General features: G+C 55.2%; 6 protein-coding genes across 6 annotated transcripts; 4 read left to right on the forward strand and 2 right to left on the reverse strand.

The window, feature by feature from the left end:
* Positions 1-383: 383 nt before the first annotated feature.
* Positions 384-2,731, reverse strand: ISF_06154 (RNA-binding protein; the record flags this gene model as incomplete). Its single annotated transcript, XM_018849758.1, has 9 exons — positions 384-1,058; positions 1,113-1,183; positions 1,229-1,478; positions 1,531-1,718; positions 1,776-1,866; positions 1,913-2,042; positions 2,092-2,343; positions 2,395-2,443; positions 2,608-2,731. 9 exons carry the CDS (start codon positions 2,729-2,731, stop codon positions 384-386), a joined length of 1,830 nt encoding a protein of 609 aa, XP_018703257.1.
* A 2,556-nt stretch (positions 2,732-5,287) lies between these two features.
* Positions 5,288-6,494, forward strand: ISF_06155 (N-glycosylation protein EOS1; the record flags this gene model as incomplete). Its single annotated transcript, XM_018849759.1, has 4 exons — positions 5,288-5,854; positions 5,930-5,985; positions 6,042-6,189; positions 6,246-6,494. 4 exons carry the CDS (start codon positions 5,288-5,290, stop codon positions 6,492-6,494), a joined length of 1,020 nt encoding a protein of 339 aa, XP_018703258.1.
* A 913-nt stretch (positions 6,495-7,407) lies between these two features.
* ISF_06156 (eukaryotic translation initiation factor eIF-1) lies at positions 7,408-8,198 on the reverse strand (the record flags this gene model as incomplete). The annotated part of the gene is made up of 4 exons (XM_018849760.1): positions 7,408-7,556; positions 7,660-7,752; positions 7,877-7,951; positions 8,171-8,198. 4 exons carry the CDS (start codon positions 8,196-8,198, stop codon positions 7,408-7,410), a joined length of 345 nt encoding a protein of 114 aa, XP_018703259.1.
* Positions 8,199-10,400: 2,202 nt separating this feature from the next.
* On the forward strand, positions 10,401-12,059 carry ISF_06157 (Peptidase S28; the record flags this gene model as incomplete). The annotated part of the gene is made up of 3 exons (XM_018849761.1): positions 10,401-11,309; positions 11,383-11,543; positions 11,603-12,059. 3 exons carry the CDS (start codon positions 10,401-10,403, stop codon positions 12,057-12,059), a joined length of 1,527 nt encoding a protein of 508 aa, XP_018703260.1.
* Positions 12,060-12,443: 384 nt separating this feature from the next.
* Positions 12,444-14,009, forward strand: ISF_06158 (FAD dependent oxidoreductase; the record flags this gene model as incomplete). The annotated part of the gene is made up of 2 exons (XM_018849762.1): positions 12,444-13,052; positions 13,101-14,009. The coding sequence occupies 2 exons, from the start codon at positions 12,444-12,446 to the stop codon at positions 14,007-14,009; spliced, it is 1,518 nt and encodes a 505-aa protein (XP_018703261.1).
* Positions 14,010-16,287: 2,278 nt separating this feature from the next.
* ISF_06159 (Glycoside hydrolase, subgroup, catalytic core) lies at positions 16,288-18,758 on the forward strand (the record flags this gene model as incomplete). The annotated part of the gene is made up of 2 exons (XM_018849763.1): positions 16,288-16,374; positions 16,437-18,758. 2 exons carry the CDS (start codon positions 16,288-16,290, stop codon positions 18,756-18,758), a joined length of 2,409 nt encoding a protein of 802 aa, XP_018703262.1.
* Positions 18,759-18,873: the final 115 nt, after the last annotated feature.

Consider the following 18,873-nt stretch of genomic DNA (forward strand, 5'->3'; position numbering starts at 1 on the left):
CTAGCTGAGGCGGGTCGGATCAGAGAACAATGTAGGAAAAAATTGCTGAATTTTTGAACTTGGCTAAGACTGAAGTGAAGAATGATAACTAAAATATCCCTGTGCCCGTGTTCCCTGATAACCTAATCATAGAGTAACTGTCTGTCCTGGCCCTGCTCAGGTTGGCGTAAGCCACAGGCCGGCCTGTCTTTCTCTGTCTCATTAATAAACGTGGCCCAGATGGCATTTTCTTCTGGCCGCTTCTCCTCTTTCATTCATTGCGTGGATAAAAACAAATTAGCCGCAATATGTGATATCTTTCCTTGGAGCTTTTGGAACTGAAATGACGAAAGAAAATAAAAAGGAAATAGGGAATCCAACAAATCAAATGCCTCGAGGCTCGCTCACTTTTCTTCCTTGGTGTCTTGTCCGCCAGATGCAGGCTGTGCCTCGGCGGGAGCTTCAGCTCGCACTGGTGGTGCTGGGGCTGGCTGAATCTGCGGCGGCGGCGCCATCATGTGAGGGGGCGACGCCATGGGATACATGTCGTACATGCCGGGGTAGTACGGTCCCGGGTTGTATCCCGGGTACATGACGCCGGGAGTACCGTGAGGGGTCATCGGGCCGTAAGGCGACATGGGTGGGCCGTATGGATACGGGGGGAACGGCGGCATCCAGCCCATGGGCATGGGGGCATGCTGCTGCTGCATGGCCATGGGCGTCTCCATGTTGCCATATGCAAAACCGCCATTGCCGTTGCCATACGACCTTTTGGGCGTCGGGGTAAAGAGGTTGCTCTCACCAGAGATGGTCTGGGCAGCTTCCACGGCCGTCCTGGGGGTCTGCTCCGAATCAATGGGCGAGCTGTGGTGCGAGGACGGCTTGCTGGGGCCGGCGGGCGGATCAAACATGGTGTGAAGGGGCGAGACGGGCGCCATGACGGGCGCGTGGCGACGACGGGGAAAGGTTGAGTGCGAGTACTGGGTCGAGCGCATGGGAATTTGGCGTCGGGGCGTCTCAAAGGTACGAGATTGCTTTCTGTCGACGCGAACGCGGAAGCCATTAATGTCCGTGTTGTTCTGCAAAGGGTTAGATGTGCCTTTTTCTCGAACAATGGAAGCGGATGCACTTACAAACGTCTTGATGGCATCGTCCGCGGTGTCGGGGCGAGAGAACTCGATAAAGGCAAAGCAAGTCATTTTGCCTACTTCGTTAGCTTGGAAGGCTTGTTAGGTTAAGCTCTGCCTACTTGGACTTCCTGGGACCGGCTTCTTGAAGAGAACCACAGAAGCTATCTCGCCGCAAGCGCCGACGAGGTTTCGGAGAATCTCCTCGGTCATGTTCATTGGAAGATTGCCCATGTATACGGATCGTCTGTCGCGATCGTACTGGTGAAGGAATTGTGCCCTGTTTGGGCTGCCTTGGGGGTCCGGCTTGGCGTTGCCAGATGGCCTGGGGTCATACGGGATGACTTTGTACTTGCGATCGCCTCGAAAGGTCTACCATGATAATTAGCGAGATGGTTGGGCTGAGAGGGAAAGGGACTCTTACCCCAGGCACATCCCGCCTTGGATCGTACATTTTGTACCTGACGACGATGGTAGGTGGAAGACGCATGGAGCGCTGCATGTCGGCCGCGAGCTGTTCGGCCTCGGCAACTTCTCCCAAGGAGCTCATGAGATTTGTAGCTTCATCAACTGTGACGGAATCTCCAGAGTGCTTGTATACCATGAAGGTAGCTGTTTGTTGTTAGTCGATGAAGCTGACCCGGCATAAAGGTTGGCGTGGTTACTTACTATGGGCCTTGGCCATTTCAGTGCGACATTGTCGGCCGAGGATATAAGCGTTACAGCCTCGTTCCTTGGCCTCTTTTGCATGCTCGTCACACTGCGGTTGTTAGAAAAAGGTCGAGAAAGTTCTAAGTAAAGCTCACAGTAAATTGGCAAAATGCAAACGGCATATGGCGCGCGTCGCGGCGGATCTTGACGAAGACTGGGCCGTATTTAGAAAACGTTCGAGTGACTTCATACTCAAGCGTTTTGTCATCATAAAGTTGAGCCAGACTGCATTGTTACTGAGTGTTGTTGTGCGTGTTTGCGAAGGGGTACTTACTTGGCGGCGAATATACAGGCCGTGGGGGGATAAATCCCCTGGGCGTCAACGGAAGGGATCTTATCCCCCGGAAGCTGTCCCATATGCGAAGTGCTAGGATCTTCCTCGCTGGTACGAGCCCCGGAGACGGAGGCCGAGTCATCGTCGTCCTCTGCAAAGACATCATCATCGTGGTTTGCGCCGACCTGGAAAGAATCTGCGCTGCCGGGACGGGATCTTGCAGCCTCGGATGCCGACCTCTTGGCGAACAGTCTGAGTTTGATCAGTTCTAAAACATGAACAAGCAGGGTCTGTGATACCTACCTCTTTCCCGCGGGAGATGGAGTCAAACTCCGACGGGTGAGACGAGCACCTATAAGAAAGTTGTTAGCGCGCCGCATCATCAGAACCAGCTCAAGCAACTAAGGGAAAAGGGAGAGTGGCGAGCAGGATATTGAAAAAAAATTGGAGCAGAGGGGCTTCAAAGGCTAAAGGAAATAGAAAACGAGTGGTACACACCATCCGAATCGTCCTTACCTCCGGTGCGGTCCTCTTCGTCAGAGGAAGACATGTCGAGCAGCGGCTCGCACGACACGGACTTGCGAATGGTTCGCTGGCCGTCGCGGCGGTGATGTTTTCTGTAGCGAGAGAGCGGCTTCATGGTGGAACTCTGAGGTTCTGTCATGATTAGTAAAGGGTTAGCATAGAAGAATGCAAGATGGAGGGAATAAGGTGGGCTGTGGGTTGCAAACGGCAAACAGGGAGCATGGTTCGTTCGCATGAGAGGGCTGCTGCAGATATCGCAGTGTGGAAAGTAAGTACGAACCTCGAGAATGATTGGAAGAAATCCAAAACTAAGAGCAGAAGTTTTGGCGGCTATTCAATTGCCAGAGAGTCTCCAAATGTTGTTTGCGTTGTTTGCGAGCTGCAGGTGCGAAGCTGCAGGAGGCACAAGATGCGGGATGGTGCAGAGGTTGGGTAAGACAAGGAGAGGAAAAGGAGGTGTGAAGAGGAAGAAAATGGAGGAGTTGATTTGAAGTACTTGTGCGAATGCAAAGAGAATCTAGAGCAGATTGAATCGCAATATTTGTGGTGAGCAATGAAGATGTACAGGTTGGGTTGGGTTGTTGGGAGGAGGAGGAGAAGATGCGAGGAAGAGTGAATTAGGCACCCGGGTTTTCGGGGGCGGCTTGTTACTAAATCAGCTGCAGGCGGCCAACACATCTAGATAATGGGAAAAATATAGGCTACAAAAGGCAAGGCAAAAATATTCGGCCCTTTTGGAAAAACATGAGGTAGGCCGAGTCTGGCGGTCGTGATGAGGGAAGGGGTGACAAGCCAAGGTGAAGTGGCGGGCCGAGAAGCCGGTGATTGTATTTTAGGAAAAAGGGATAACGTGACGCGCATATTTTTGGCACATAATGCTGGGGATTCCCGGCGAAGAGAGGGTTGTTTAATTTTACGCGCATGAGAAGTGCAGGGAAAACGTGTTTTCTTCCGTTTGACGAGGGAGCTGGCGTGGGGGAGAAATCCCGAACGGGTTGTTGGTGGTTGTGATTCTGGGAGGTATGGATCCAAGGGGCTGACAAGGTGAAGACGGGGATGAAGAAGCGGGAGAAGATGAAGACGGTGAATATAGTGAAGATCATATCGGCTGTGGCGGTGATGATGCTGGAAAGCTCAATTTGAATCCATCGTGGGCGAGACATGTGGCGGAGAGCAGGCGGTGCGGCTTGTGTAACGTGTTGGCGCCCGCACTAGCAACCTTTGGGGAGAAGGGAATTGTAAATCCGAGGACGCGAAGTTGTCCGAAGTGGTTGAAATAGATAAATGGAATAAATGAATAAATCTTGTTGTCTCGGAATCAGGTCATTTTGCCATATCCTAGCCACGGCCTGCCAGCTGGCGACGGCTGGCGGCCGAGGCGACAAACGGGCACAGAACGGCGTAAAAGTAGACTTCATGGTAACTGGACAATTAATAATAAAGATGAAAAATACGAATTATGAGCAAGAATTCTTGTTACTGGCAGTACGTACTACAGGGCTATTGGATATATTGGATATATTGGATATGAGTGTGCAAGCTTGGGGCTGACTGCCTGGTACTCGGAGCGGTCAGTGGTAGACAAACGGGCGTTGAGCGTTTGGAGAGGGGTATGGGACGGACTTGGGAGAGATAAAGGCAACAGGTGTATAAAACAATGAAGCCACAATAAAAACTCGCCGGTAATGCACAATTCAAGACACCACTGACCACTTACACGCACCCTCGCAACAAGCCCATTGTGGGCAGACCCAGCTATTCCCTACAATGAGGCGTACCTATGCACTCTGTAGCCGTAAGTGATGTACAGGCTTACCCAATATTTAATCCATTGATTAATTGACCACCACCTTGTTTACCCCGGAACAACGCTGCAGCCTGCCGTACCAACCAATGCATCCACATCACCAAGCACCAGCCAGGCCGCCCGAGTCCACACACCTCACACACCTCGCGGACGTTGACCCGTCACACTACCACCGATACTACGATGCACGACGCACAGCAACATACAGAACCAATCGCCAGCAAGAAACACAAAAAAGGCAAAAGAAGACAAGAAAGAAGGCAACAATCTAGGAATGCAGCCATCAAGCCACATTGCTTCCCGTGACAGCGTCCAGAACGCGACCGTCCTTCATCCTCAATGAACCTTTGCCCAATGTCGCCTGACCGTTGGCCCTACGGCTCCACAGCCTCGCTGATCCCCAGCCTTGTTTCAATCTTCTAGCTCCAATCGCCGTCCAGCACTAGTCAAGCAACCCCAGGATAATAAACTCGCTCAACTTCCATCCAATTTGTTCAATTTTGTTCCATTTGCTCCCCTATCCCAATCAACCTCCTTCTCCCAATTACGCCATTCTTTTCTGCACAAGCCCACCAACAAGAGACAACGCACAAAGCCCCTGTCGCGACCACCGAAAACTCCGACCGCCACAACCTAACCAACCAGCCAACCACACCAACGCCGCCGCCCATCTGGCCCCCCGAACGTCTACGTTTCCTTCCCGCCCAATTCCCTCAATGCAGACCAGATAGCAAACAGCGCTTCACCCGCCCACCCCCCCTTTCGCCCATCATCGCACGATAGCTCGGATCCGAAGCCCGACAGAAAGCGCCCGTCCCTTTTCCTTTTTTGTGGCTCCCCTCCCACGCTTTCCCCGCCCTCGCCATGGTCGCTGGCGGGCAGTCTCTCCACAGAGCCTCGCCCAGCCCATCGCCGTCGCTGGCCGCTTCTTCCCCGTCGCCGGCCGCGACGCCCGCAACCCTAGCCGCGACGGCAACGACGAAAGCGAGGACAGCGAGCGAGCACGGCACGGCAGGCGGAGGAGGAGGAAGTGGCGGCACACGGACCGCAGCCGCCCACGGCGGCGGGCCCACGGCGGCTGTCCCACGATCATCCCGCTTCTATACCTCTACACCATCGACGACAAAGAGCAGCGGCAGAGGAGGCGCCAGCACTGCCGCGCAAGCATCGCCTGCGCCCTCCGTCCACCCATCCATGTTGCAGCCGCGCGTGGCCGTCGTCCTCAACGTACCACCGCGTTGGCACCCCTGGCTCTTCGCCCTCCGGCTGCTGTCCTGCCTGCCCGCCGCGTGGTGGGGGCTCCCGTCGGCGCTGCACCTGCTGCTGCGCGTCGTGCCCGGGCCCGAGCACGAGGCCCTGGCCTCGCTGTACCGCGGCGATGCCTGGTCCGAGCCGTACGCCCTGACCGAGACGGCTCTGGCCACGATATGGGTGCGTAACTATGAGGAGGGGGACTGGTTCACATGTCAGGGAAGCAAAGCCTTGCTAACGACTCGTTTGGAATAGTGCTTTTCCTGTGGCTACCTTTCATTCTTCTTCACAGACTGCTTAATGTCCAGATGGTGTGTCCATGCACACGCAAGCCCCCATGGACACAACAATCGCTTACAACTCCCAGGCTCATCAACTATACTCCGCAGGCCACCATTGTACGCCTCCTCACCATCGACGTCATCAACGCCTACCTCACCCTCACTACCCTCTCCCTCGCCGGCGGGTTCCAAGACCCGCGTCTTTTGCTTCCCGGCTGGATCGGGATCGCAACAGTACGTGCCCTCCTTTCCGCAACGTGTAAGGAAATCATAGCTAATACCAACCCCAGACTCTCACCGTGTGCTACCACATCAGCCACCAGCGCATCAACATCCGCAAGGAGACGTCCACCTCGGTCAACGTCTTCTCCATCGCCAGCTACCTCAGCATGGTCGCCCTGCTCGCGCACATGCTCGCCTTCCAGCCTGACTACCCCGCCATGCCCGTCGTTGTCCACGCCCGCCGGCTCTGGCACGACGCGCTGCACTACGTGGCCCAGATCAAGGGCACCATTGAACGCGAGAGGGCGGAACTATAATGAAAGAAGAGAGGTGTGGTTGCTTTGGTTATGCAAAACTCCAAAATTGGCGGTCTTTTTCTCTGTCTTGTTTCTCTTTTCCTTATTCCCCCTCAATAGAAAGCCATCTTTATTTTCTTTCAGTTCAGGCTCTACCACGGTCTGCCCAGCTTCACAAACTGCCCGTAATGATGAGTGATAAGGAGGCCTTAGGAGAATAACTACCCCTCCGTTTGTGGATGTTGGCGCCATTGGGAATCGGGATCATACCGTGCTGAGTGCCGCCCCGGTGTTGATAGCTGCCACGACAGCTTGGACCGGTGTATCAAGCGCCTGTGCCGGCGGCTACGTACATGTCTACATCTTGAATGGCTCCGTCATATTACACTCACTCTGGGGTATCATATGTATTGCCTAGACTACGGCCGAGCTTGTCCAGGATACTAGTAAAACGAGCGACCGACAAACCAAAAGGAACCTCTTGGCCCGTAGATTACACAGGTCGTCGCATCGGAATGCTAAGCTAAAGCATGCTTGCAATGTCCCTCTTCCAACTTAACAAATGTTGAGAAATAATGTGAAACAGAGACGCTTGGTCACTTCGCTGCGACGAGGCCTGCAGGCTAATATCATGCGTTGTAGCCCCTGAGGTTGTTAAAAATCACGACTGCAACTGCTCCTTCTTCTCGCGCACTGGTGGATGGTCCGTCGTCCCTAGAGGTGCTAGCGGGAAATCACGTTTCCCAAGCCCTGGCCAGACTGCTACAAGAGAGTGCATGCAGTACTCATCATGACCGAGAGGCTATGCATTCTAGCCGGGGGAAAGGCTTATCCCCAAACACGCCCTGTTGGTTCGGCCCGCATGCGAAGCGCTGCAGAGGCTGATGATCCGCAGCTGCATGTTGCCGGCAGGGCGACGGCGCCGTAGGCCAGCTTAGAAACCGTGGACTTTGATAGTCTTGGCGTCTAGCTCAAGGCCCTCCTTCTTGTCGATGAGAAATTCCTGAACATCTTTGCGCTGATCGCCCTGGAGCTGGATCACCTCTCCCATCTCGGAGTCTGTGACAATGGTGCCATTGCAAGCTGTTGTGACATTTTGTTAGCGATTGCCTTGGAAGGAGAGTCGGTCTAGTCGTTGTCTGATGCTTCACGAGGAGGGATATGTGTTGGGCGGAGGGGCACGTACCAAACTTCTTCTTGATGACCTTGAGAATTTTCTTCTGGTCAAATTTCTTCGGAAGACCCTGGACCGTGGTCAAAGTCTTGCGACCATTACGCTCTGCGTCACCGCGTTAGCACAAGAGTCATTGTTGTGGCGAACCCTTCAACAGCAGCGCACACGCGACCGTGGGTCACTGCCGAAGTCGCGCGGGGCAAAGGGGCGAGCGGGATAAAAAACGTACGCTGGATGCGTATATGGATGTAATTCTGAGTCTGTTTGACTTCTCCGGTGTCCTCGTCGGCTTCGGCGAAGGGGTCTGCGAGTAAGTGTTGGTTAGCAAGAGGATCAAAGTCAGGCGGCAAATTCGACAAAGGTGGATTGGTCGGTTGGGTGGCCGAGCGCGGGGTTGCGTGTCCTGGCGAAGTCGCACGGGCGCCATCCGGGGAAAAGAACTGCCAGAGGCAATGGGAAGTAAGGCAATGGGAGGAAGGAAGATGAGGGATTATTTTCGATGTTCTAGATGCTCGCAACGTACCGTAGGACTTGAGATTTTCGATGGACATAAACTCGGAGGTACCTGGGTAACCTTGGGAAATGGGTTTTGCAGTGGGGGAGGGGGTGAGCGACCGACGGCTATCGAAAGCGGCCTCGCTGGAGAGCTGGTGATTTCTGGGAGGAAAGGTAGTTTGCTGTTGGTGCGAGAGCTGGGCTGCGAGAGCGATAGAAGAGCTGGTGAAGCTGTTCTGGTTGCTGGCTTGGTGGTGGTTTGGGTGAAGTGCAGGAGGCAAATTGGTGTGTGCGCTGGGCGGGACGATATTTATTATGGCAATCGTCGAGTGCAGCAGGGAGAAAGAGACTTTGCCTGCACTAGCCACACGCTCACCGGGCTGTGCTGGGCTACAGCGGGCTACGGCGGATCCGAGCGCTGATTAGGCCTGTAATTTCAAGCCTGGCAGGACAAGCAGTGGCTCAATTGTGGCGGGTGGCGGGGCAAATGACGAAACCCATTGTGCAAATTCAGTTTGCCGCTGTCTTGTGCAAATGGAAGTGGCCATGACAAGCGCTTGAACATGTTATTACAATGTATGCGGGCAGAAGAGAGAGAGAGGGGCGGGGGGGGGGATGCGTACTTTTTCACCCGACCTATACCATGGACCACTTCGGTTTTTTTCACTTTCCGTCATGCGCGTATACCATGTTTCTTTTTGCAACCTTGACAGCTGTCAAACAAAGCAAACACGTTCGGGGTCGTGGTGCTACAATGCGCACGAGACGTCTCGCCAGGCGCGCCGGGGACAAGGTGTGCTACCTAGCTGTGCAATGCATAAAACAGTATTCATGCCTGGAATCTAAGGCAGCAGTTGATCTTCACCGCACAGCCTCCTACTGCCGTAGTCACATGCCCAAAATTAACAGAGGCATTGTAGTTGCAGCTGTTGTCCCTGGCCACTATCTTGCAACCCCATGATCACCATATCCCTGCAATCTCTGAAATCTCTTGTGGAGTGGTGCATCTCTCGAGTAGCAAGCATTATTCGAAAATAAATAGCTGCGTAGGAATTACTGCCGCAGCAATATCATCGTGCCAAAGAAAATCTAGAAGATAGAACCTTTCAGCCGAAAAATTTCAATCCCATCGGTAACATCGGCTCAGTGATGAAAAGCTCCTATCAACGGTAGTCGTGGTGTTGGTCGCTAGGCTTCTTGACCCAGATACCCTATACCTGTCGTGCTTGGCACTTCCTCCCACAACCGGCGAAATATTCGACTGTATTATGACATAAGGCTTCGTTAAATTAAAAAAGCAATATCAGAAAACTCATTTGAATAACTTGAATACCACCACTTTCTAAAATGCACGCAATATCTTTTCACCTCGTCCCCAGACATCGGGTGTAAGCCATGTAGACTACCACCCCCCTATCCACGGGCAATTTTCAAAGCTGCCGCCAGTACGTAGGCCTTTGATTTACGTTACTCTACCAGCAATGATAGGCGAGTGGAAGAATTCTCGGAGTCTAAGGAGAAGTTATTCATAGAGAGAAAGAGCTCTTAGGGTGGAGCGAGGGAAAATTCAAAATGAGCCGCATCATTGGAACCGAATGAAAGGAAACAATACCAACAGAATTAGTAAGCTACGGATTTCTATCTAGAATTGAATGTCTTGTGACTTCTTTTAAATTATCCCGGTCTTCACCTTCACTCGCTGAATACAACCAACCTGCCAAATGCAATCTACAGGGAGATCCGGCTCGAGATTACTGAAGATTATGCCCACAAAAGTCCGCGCAAAAAGAGCAGGTTCTTTTCGAACATTCGCTTCGTATTACGAAAGGATTCCCCGCATAATACGTGCCGTGTGCCGGATTCCCGCGTGGCCACGCGGCATGACCAGATCAAGGAGGTGGGAGAGAACCAGCTGCAAGGCAACATCGCCAGACTGTTCTATGGTAAAATGGCGCAGCTCCTGAGAGAGTGGTTCGAAATGAGGATACGGCGTGACCTATGCGGTCTCCTTCCTAATTGTACATCCGCTTCGAAAATGTTACCCTGGCTCTCCGCTGGAGTGAGGTTAGTTTCATATGCGCCTGCCTAATCTAGATGGCGATCCTTTCATGTGGCCCGGACCGGGCGATAAACGGGCGGCCAACATTGAAGTCGGCCGACAATGGCTTCTGTATATAAAATTGAGAGCGTGACCCGGTGTTTATAGATGTAGAAAGTATTCTGTAGCTAAGAAGCAAGACACCAGTACTTACGGCAACATGCACTTGTCTTTTTTGACTGCCGTTCTCGGCCTTACGGCCGCCGGCGCGGCGTCCGTCTTTAAACCCGTGAAGCCGATGCGGTCCATGAAGACTATGGCGGAAATCACCGGCGCCGCGGCCAACACGGGAGACGTGAAGCAGTCCTGGTTCGACCAGCTCATCGACCACAGCAACCCGAGCCTGGGCACGTTCAAGCAACGGTACTACTACAGCACCGCGTACTACAACGGGCCCGGATCTCCCGTGTCGCTGGACGCGCCCTCCGAGGCCGCCCTGCCGCCCAGCCGCGTCGACCTGTCCAACGCGACCATGCCCGGCTTCATCGCGCAGAACCTTGCCGGCGCGGCCATCGCGCTCGAGCACCGCTTCTACGGCGAGAGCACGCCCATCGGCAGCGGCTCCACGCCCAACACGCAGACGCTGCAGCCGCTGACGCTGGAGAACGCCATCGACGACCTCGTCTACTTCGCGCGCAACGTCAAGCTGCCGTTCGACCCGGACGGGCTGTCGCACCCGGACCGCGCGCCGTGGACGCTCAGCGGGTGCTCGTACTCGGGCGCGCTGTCGGCGTGGACGGAGCGCCTCGCGCCGGGCACCTTTTGGGCGTACGAGGCCGGCAGCGCCGTCGTCGAGGCGCGCGACGACCTCTGGCAGTACTACGGGGTCATCGGCGAGGCCCTCCCGCAGAACTGCTCGGCCGACTGGAAGCTGGTCATGGCGCACATCGACGACGTCCTGATGAACGGCTCGGACGGCGACAAGGCGGACCTGAAGCGCAACCTGGGCGTCGTGGGTGCCTCCGACCAGAATGCTGCGGAGAGTGCGGCGTCGTGGGTGTCGAGCTGGCAGAGCCAGCAATACTTTTACGGCTACACTCGACCCTTCCAGGTGTGCGATTACATCGAGGTATGCCTGTCCCCCTCCCCCCGTTTCGCAAAGTGCCATTCTTCTGAAGCTGTGCTGATGTTCTTCGGCTCAGAACCAACTGCCCGAGCAGTATGAGCCCACGCCTGGCGCCCAGGGACTTGGACTGGACAAGGCCTTACAAGGCTTCTTCCGCTACATGCAAGCAGGTAGTGGAAGCAGCAGCCCGCAGGACAATAGCTTCGATCCCTGGCTCTGGCAACTCTGCAACGAACCGTAAGCTAGCAAACGACTCGATAAAGAAGGAATCTCCCGCTAACTCTACCGTTCCGTAGATTCGAGTGGTGGCAGACGGAGCGGGCCGGGACGCCCCTCCACATGACCACCGGGTACGACACGGAGGAGTCGCAGCGCAACGAGACCTGCTCCCTGTTCCCCGACGTCGGCAACTACAAGGTCGGCGTCAAGCTCGGCCGCAACGCGGACACGGTCAACAAGCTGACCGGCGGCTGGGGCGTCACCAACACGACGCGTCTGGCCTGGGTCAACGCCGAGTTCGACCCGTGGCTGTACGCGACCGTCTCGTCCCCGGACCGGCCGGGCGGCGCGCTGCAGAGCACGGCAGACGCGCCCGTCTACTGGCTGCGCGGCACGGCGCACTGCAACGACTACCTGACGGGCAACTACGCCGTTAACGATGACGCGCGGGCCATGTTTGACGGCGTGGCGGCCAACATGAAGCAGTGGGCGGATGACTTTTACAAGCAGCACAACATCACGCGCCCCCAGTAAAATGGGGCCACGTGCGCAGTTTCGTATTGGTTGGGCGCGAATACACTGATGCCTGTATATACTTGATAGATGTAGTCGATAATCGCCATCTGAATGAAGATATGGCAATTGGTGTATGAACCGCTCTCGGGGAGGACATCATGGTCGTCAGCCTTGCCACAACGCGTGGCCCCTCCCAGTGCATGTAATAGCAAACAAGGGAAAAGAATTTCCTGCTGCTTTTGACAAACAGGTATCCCAAGATCTGTGAGGTTGGCAAATCGCGCGTTTGCTCCGTGTCTTGGCCCGATGTACCATTGCTAACCCCGCTACTGATGCACGCGTCGCTCGTCTTCTCTGACAACGTTGCGCATCGCACCGATAAGTCGAGAGAAGGTCGACGCCATGGCAGAAGTTATGAACGCCAAGATTTCAAACACTTCTAAACAGTGTCTATTATATCAAGTCAGCCAAGACCCCGGACTGCCTCGGCCGCGGCCGACGACAGCATTCTGGCAGGTCCCGCCGCACCCAACACTGGCGGACAAGCAATCTCACCAGCTCCCTGCGAGCACGGCTGTTGCAATTATCGGGTCCGGTATCACAGGATGCAGCGTGGCCAAGCATCTTTTAGACCTGTCCGCTACTGACGGTGCCATGACTGTGTCGGTATTTGAGGCACGCACGCTGGTGAGCGGTGCTACGGGTCGCAATGGAGGGCTGCTGACTTCGTTTGTACCAGAAGAGTTTGGCGATTTAGTCGAGCACTATGGCACGGAGGAGGCTGTCAAGATAGCGCGGTTTGTAAATCGGAACCTGGAAAAGGTGCACGAGCTGGCGAACGAGTCGCCGGAGCGCAAGGAATATAGCCAGGTGCGGCGCCTTCGAGACGTCGTCTGCTTCAGCAACCCTGAGGACTTTGCCCAAGCAAAAGAGTCGTGGGCCCTATACGAGAAGCATGTTCCAGAGGACAGGGGGAAGACGGAGTTTCTTTCTTCGGCAGACGCCGCGCAGGTACGCTGAACCATGGGGCTCGGGGCGCGGGAACTGACCTGGTGCTAGAAATACAATGTCCGCGCGCCGGCAGGGGCTGTGACTTTTCCAAATGGTGCTGGATGGCCATATCGACTGATAACAGAGGTGTGGTCTCAGCTAAATGAAGAGTACCGGTCCCGACTGCGTATCGAGACCAAGACGCCGGTCGAGAGCATCACGTATGACGCCTGTGACACGGCATATCCATACATCTTGCACACGCCAAGAGGAGACGTCAAGGCGACCAAGGTGATACATGCCGCAAATGGGTACGCCGGCCACCTGCTGCCGTCTCTTCGCGGTGCGCTTTATCCGCTCCGTGGAAGCATGTCAGTGCAGAAATCGACGCCGGAATTTGGCCGGCACGGCGCCAACCTGACGTGGAGCATGACAAACAGGAGAGTTTACGAGCCGGAAACTGATGTTCTAGAGGCGGGTACGTATTACGCGCACCAGAACGCGATTACGGGCGACATATTCCTTGGGGGTGAAAAGACTAAGGCGAGTGCCTTCTTCGTCACCGACGACACCGAGATGGACGTGAACTGCCGAGAGAACTTTGCAGCTCTTCTGCCGCGCTACTTCATCCACGGCTGGTGTGAAAGTGACGGTGGTGGCGGAGGAAGAGCAATGGACCCTGAGATTTGCGCAATGTGGACTGGCATCATGGGCTTCACGGGAGATCGCCTGCCGCTGGTCGGGCCACTGGACGAGGGCGCGACGCGACGCGGCGGCGAGGGCGAGTGGATCGTGGCTGGCTTCAACGGCTACGGCATGTCGCTGTGTTGGGCGTGCGGCGAGGCAGTGGCCAAGATGGTGTTGGGGATGGACGTGTCCGAGTTTCTGCCATCGGCGTTCCTTGCGACGAGGAAGCGGATTGAACAGCCGGCGCGGCGAGGGCCGCTAGAGGCCGTTCTCGATTTGCTGGATGCGTAATGTGAGGCACAGTTATTGGAGGGTTGCTGCACCTTTGCACTTTGGATGGCACCGAATGTTTCGTATGGCCCCGGATGCGGTGTTGGCCAAAAGGCCTCGCATCGCATGTTGTTGGCAATAACAGGGAGGTGGTATCAATTTTCTTGCATTGCATATCTCCGCAAGGCAGAGGGAAACCCACAGCTGGTTCCAGTAAAAGCAATATCTGGTTTCTTTTGTGGAACTTGCCTTGCGAACCACTTTCTGAGCGCTGCATCTGCCCGTTTTTGGAATAAGGCAACCAGAGCAGGGGTGGAAGCTTGGCCGTTGCCCCAGTTAGTGATAGTTGGGAAGTGAGCGAGGCTCACGAGTCGCGAGGTTGAGTGGGAGTAATAGTTCATGCGAAATAGTAATAATTTTACCGGCTGTCGGTGATTGTGGAAGATGCATAGACCTTGTGCTAGCGGTGCCCACGTATTCACATAGTAGTCGCCGTTCATAAAGACAGCCGGATAGACAAACACGGTCAATCAAGGAACGTCGAAGGAAGCAGGTGATAAGGAATGGATGAGAGACGAGGGCATTCGAGGCTGTGGGTGATTAGGTAATGCCTGGAAGATCCTGCGATGCTACTGGTAGAAGGGAAGAAGCCCTGTAACAAGTTACTTATAGTGCCTTCTCGGGATATTACAGGGGACATGGCAGCAAAAAGGCCGTGCTCAAGGATTTTATACAGGACTGTCGTCGAAGATATGGGCCTCTGCAAATATACATATGTACATTGTATGTAGGTTGCTGAGAAGGGCTTCAGAATTAATCTGTGCACACACACACACACACACACAAACAAGCACACACGCCGTTTTCATTCGACAGCAATAATTCATCCATGACCATCGAAAAGGGGTCCTCGCCACCAAGCAGCCCCAGCATCTACCTACTATTCATTAATCAATGGAATAATTTCCGAACTGCTTTGGTCGTCGCCTCTTTCTTCTCCGGGTCACATAGCCGCCTGACGGACAGCCTCGCTGATCTTGCCCTCCTGAATCCTCCTGCCGTCTTCGTCTCCGTCCGATCCGATGACAAGAGACTGCTGCGCCCCCCAGAGAAACATCCCTGCATCTAAGACTCCATGTGCGCATGAAGAGACATTTTCACTCCGAAGCTTGACTCCTCTGCTCTCCACCATCCCCAGCACTAGTCCAGGGGCAAAATGGCGCCGCCCAATCCTGTCCAAGGCAGGGGGATAAAAATGGATTGTTGACAGGATGGGAGACTATTCCACTTGCAGTAGCCGTGGCGCAAAACTACTGGTGTGCAATATGATGATTGTAGATGACTGATTTTCTGCCCTCGTTGCCAACGGGGTGGTGTCCTTGGCCATACCTTGCCAAGCCCTCCCACGAACATGTCACAAATTGCCCTGCAAGGTACGAGCTGAGCGCTTAAAAACTGCAGTACATGACTGCGATCGATAACTATACTGACCGCTTTTTGTAGGTAATTGAGTCAGTGCGGTGATACATGGAAAATCGGCAATTGCCTCTTTTGGATCTCGTCAGCAAGCTTGGCACGAAAAGCCTTTCAGAGGGTGTTCCACCCCAGCTCGTGGCGGCCAAGGCCAGGCACGATATGATTATTATAGGATAACTGGTTATAACGTGGCAGCGCTACTCATGCACTTGAGGCTCCGGCTAATCCTGTTCCTGAACGAGGCGCTGCTGAACCTGCCCTTCGTTGGTCCCAGGAAGCTCACGATATCCACACAACCTCTTTCTAGACCCGTCCACCGTCCGCTATCCCACCGCACATGGCACCTCAATACCAGAGCCTGGCTGGTCTTCCTGCCAGAGCAAAAATCTCCCCTCACGGAGCAATCTTGTGCTCTCTCGGTCGACCCGCCCCGTCTAGGCATCCGGACAGGGTTGTGACTGAGAGCGAGCGAGAAGCTACTCCCCATGGTGGACCGCCACGCACACCACGCCAGTCGCTCGCCCACCTTTCTGCTGACGCCTTGTCCGTCCTGGCTGCTGGCGGACAAGCTGAGTATCGTGGTGATGGATGGGACCGACCACACAGTGAAAAGAGCGCCTGCTCCGCTCCTCTCAGCCTGATGCTGTCCCTCTCTTTCCTCTCATCAACTCTCTCTGTCAACATAGAGACTCAACGGGCTCGGATACTAGGCCTTCTTGTAGACGTTTTCGTCTGCGTCCTTTCTTTCATTGCAATCACCGACCAAATCACAGTCTTTACTACCACTCCCCGGTTTCGACCAAATTACAATCTCTTACACACAATGGTTTCCAAGCTTCTTACTGCTCTCGCCGTTGCTGGCGTGGCCTCGGCCGCCGGCACCAACGTTGCCAAGTTCAACGCTTACTGGGTAGGATTCACAGCAACTTTGCTTAGACATCTCCATTTGTTAATGCGATTGAATAACTATAGGGTCAGAGTGGTCCTGCCACTGAGCGTCTCAAGGATCGCTGTGACGAGGGCGCCGACTACATCAGCCTGTCCTTTGTCACTTCCTCCCCCGAGAACAACCCTACCGGCTACCCTGGCATCGGCTTTGCCGCTCACTGCTGGGCCACTGGCTTCCCCGTGAATGGTGTCCAGTCCCAGCTGCTCGACCACTGCGGCACAATCATCGAGGATCTCCAGTACTGCCGTGACAAGGGCATCAAGATGCTCCTCTCCATCGGTGGCGTTTGGGACGAAAAGAGATCCGACTATCGCGTCACTACTGAGAAGAACGGCCGTGACTTCGCCGACTTCCTCTGGGGTGCTTTCGGTCCTTGGGATCCCTCTTGGAAGGGCCCTCGTCCTTTTGACACCTATGTCAACGGCGTCATCACCAAGCACACCGCCGTCGACGGCTTCGACTTTGATCTGGAGCTTCCCCAGGTCAACGGTCAGAACTTTGATAACAAGCCTTGGATCGCTATGGCCGACCAGTTCCGCTCTCACAGCAAGGGTGTCATCATCACCGGTGCTCCCCAGTGCCCTACCAGCCCCCAGTGGTTCGCCATGAAGGACATGATCCAGCAGACTCAGTTCGACGCCCTCTTCATCCAGTTCTACAACAACGTCGGCTGTGACCTGATCATTGGCAACGACCCCACCAACCCCAACGACGATTTCAACTACGACCAGTGGGAGGACATCATTGCTGCGAGCGACAACAGCAAGAACGCCAAGCTCTTTGTCGGCGTCCCTGGTGTCGCCACCCCCAAGAACCCGCAGGACGGCTACGTCACCCCCAGCCAGCTTGAGCACATCATCTGTAAGATTGCCAAGCGTGACTCCTTTGGTGGTATCTCCGTCTGGGACATGTGGGCCGGCAAGGAAAACGTTATTGGCGGCAAGTCTTTCAACCAGCACGTCCAGGACATTCTAAGCAAGTGCGGTGCGCACACGACCACGACCACCACTACGACGACCACGACTTCTACGACCTCGAGCACTACGAGCACGACGACGACGACGACCTCCAGCTCTTCCAGCATCACCACCACCACCTCGTCCAGCTCCAGCACTCCCACCGCGACTAGCACCTCGACTTCGTCTTCCACCAGCAGCCAGTCTACCTCTAGCTCCAGCAGCTCTTCCTCCGTGAGCTCCAGCTCCAGCTCCTCTGCCGTCACAACCAGCAGCTCTAGCTCTGTTGTCTCTACCTCGCAGTCTAGCTCAAGCTCATCCACTGTCCCTACTGGAAGCTCCAGCAGCAGCTCTGCCGTCACAACCGGCTCTAGCTCCTCTGCTCAGCCCACTGGTAGCTCCAGTTCCAGCTCCGCTGTGACTACCAGCTCTACCTCGTCTGCTGCTCCTACGTCCGTGTCGAGCTCCAGCTCCGTTGTCCCTACTTCTCAGTCCAGCTCCTCGGGCTCTGTTCCCACCTCGTCTGGCACGGCCATCCCTACCTCGGTCTCCAGCTCCAGCATCGTCCTCACCACTGGACCTGCCACCACCACTGGCCCTGTGACCACGGCTCCTTGGAGCAACACCACCACGACCTCGCAGGAGATGACCACCAGCACCGTCTTCACGACCACGACCCGCACCATCACGTCGTGCGCCCCCACCGTGACCAACTGCCCTGCCCGTGTCGTCACCGAGACCATTGCTCTGTACACAACCGTCTGCCCCGTGACCAAGACCAACCAGCCTCCCAAGCCCACTGCCACCCCCAGCCAGTCCACCGAGGAGCTGACGACCAGCACTGTCTACACCACGACCACTTACACCATCAGCAAGTGCCCTCCCAGCGTCACTAACTGCCCCATCGGCCATGTGACCACGGAGACCATCTCTCTGTCGACGACTGTCTGCCCCGTCACCAAGACCAACGAGGTTCCCCAGCCTACCCAGCCCGCTGGCAAGCCTCCTGGTGGTGAGCAGCCCTCCAGCCAGCAGCCCTCCAGCCAGCAACCCTCTGGCAGCAAGCCCACTGGCCCCCTGACCACCACCACCCTGCACAGCACCAAGACCGTCATCAAGACCCTGTCCCTGGTCCCTGAGACAACTCTGACTGTCGTCCCCGTCAAGCCCACTGGCAGCAGCAAGTGCCCCGGCGGTCCCAACTGCCCTGCTCCTGCTCCTTCTGGCGAGCTCACAAAGTGCCCCGGCGGCCCCAACTGCCCTCCCGTCGGCACCGGTGCCCCTTCGGCTCCGATTGTCAAGCCCACCACCCCCATCGTCACGGGCGGTGCCTCTTCGGTCGCCGCTGGTCTGGTTGCTCTCGTGGCTGCCCAACTCTTCCTCCTGTAAAATGGAGACAAGGATATTAAAAATGGAACTTCATTGTTATTTATATTTGTGTGTTTGATCTTATGATAGAAAGCATTTTTTACATTTTGGATTTATTCACATAGGGTCGTCACCC

This window comes from Cordyceps fumosorosea (assembly GCF_001636725.1).
Source record: "Cordyceps fumosorosea ARSEF 2679 chromosome Unknown scaffold_15, whole genome shotgun sequence".
Lineage (NCBI taxonomy): Eukaryota > Fungi > Ascomycota > Sordariomycetes > Hypocreales > Cordycipitaceae > Cordyceps > Cordyceps fumosorosea.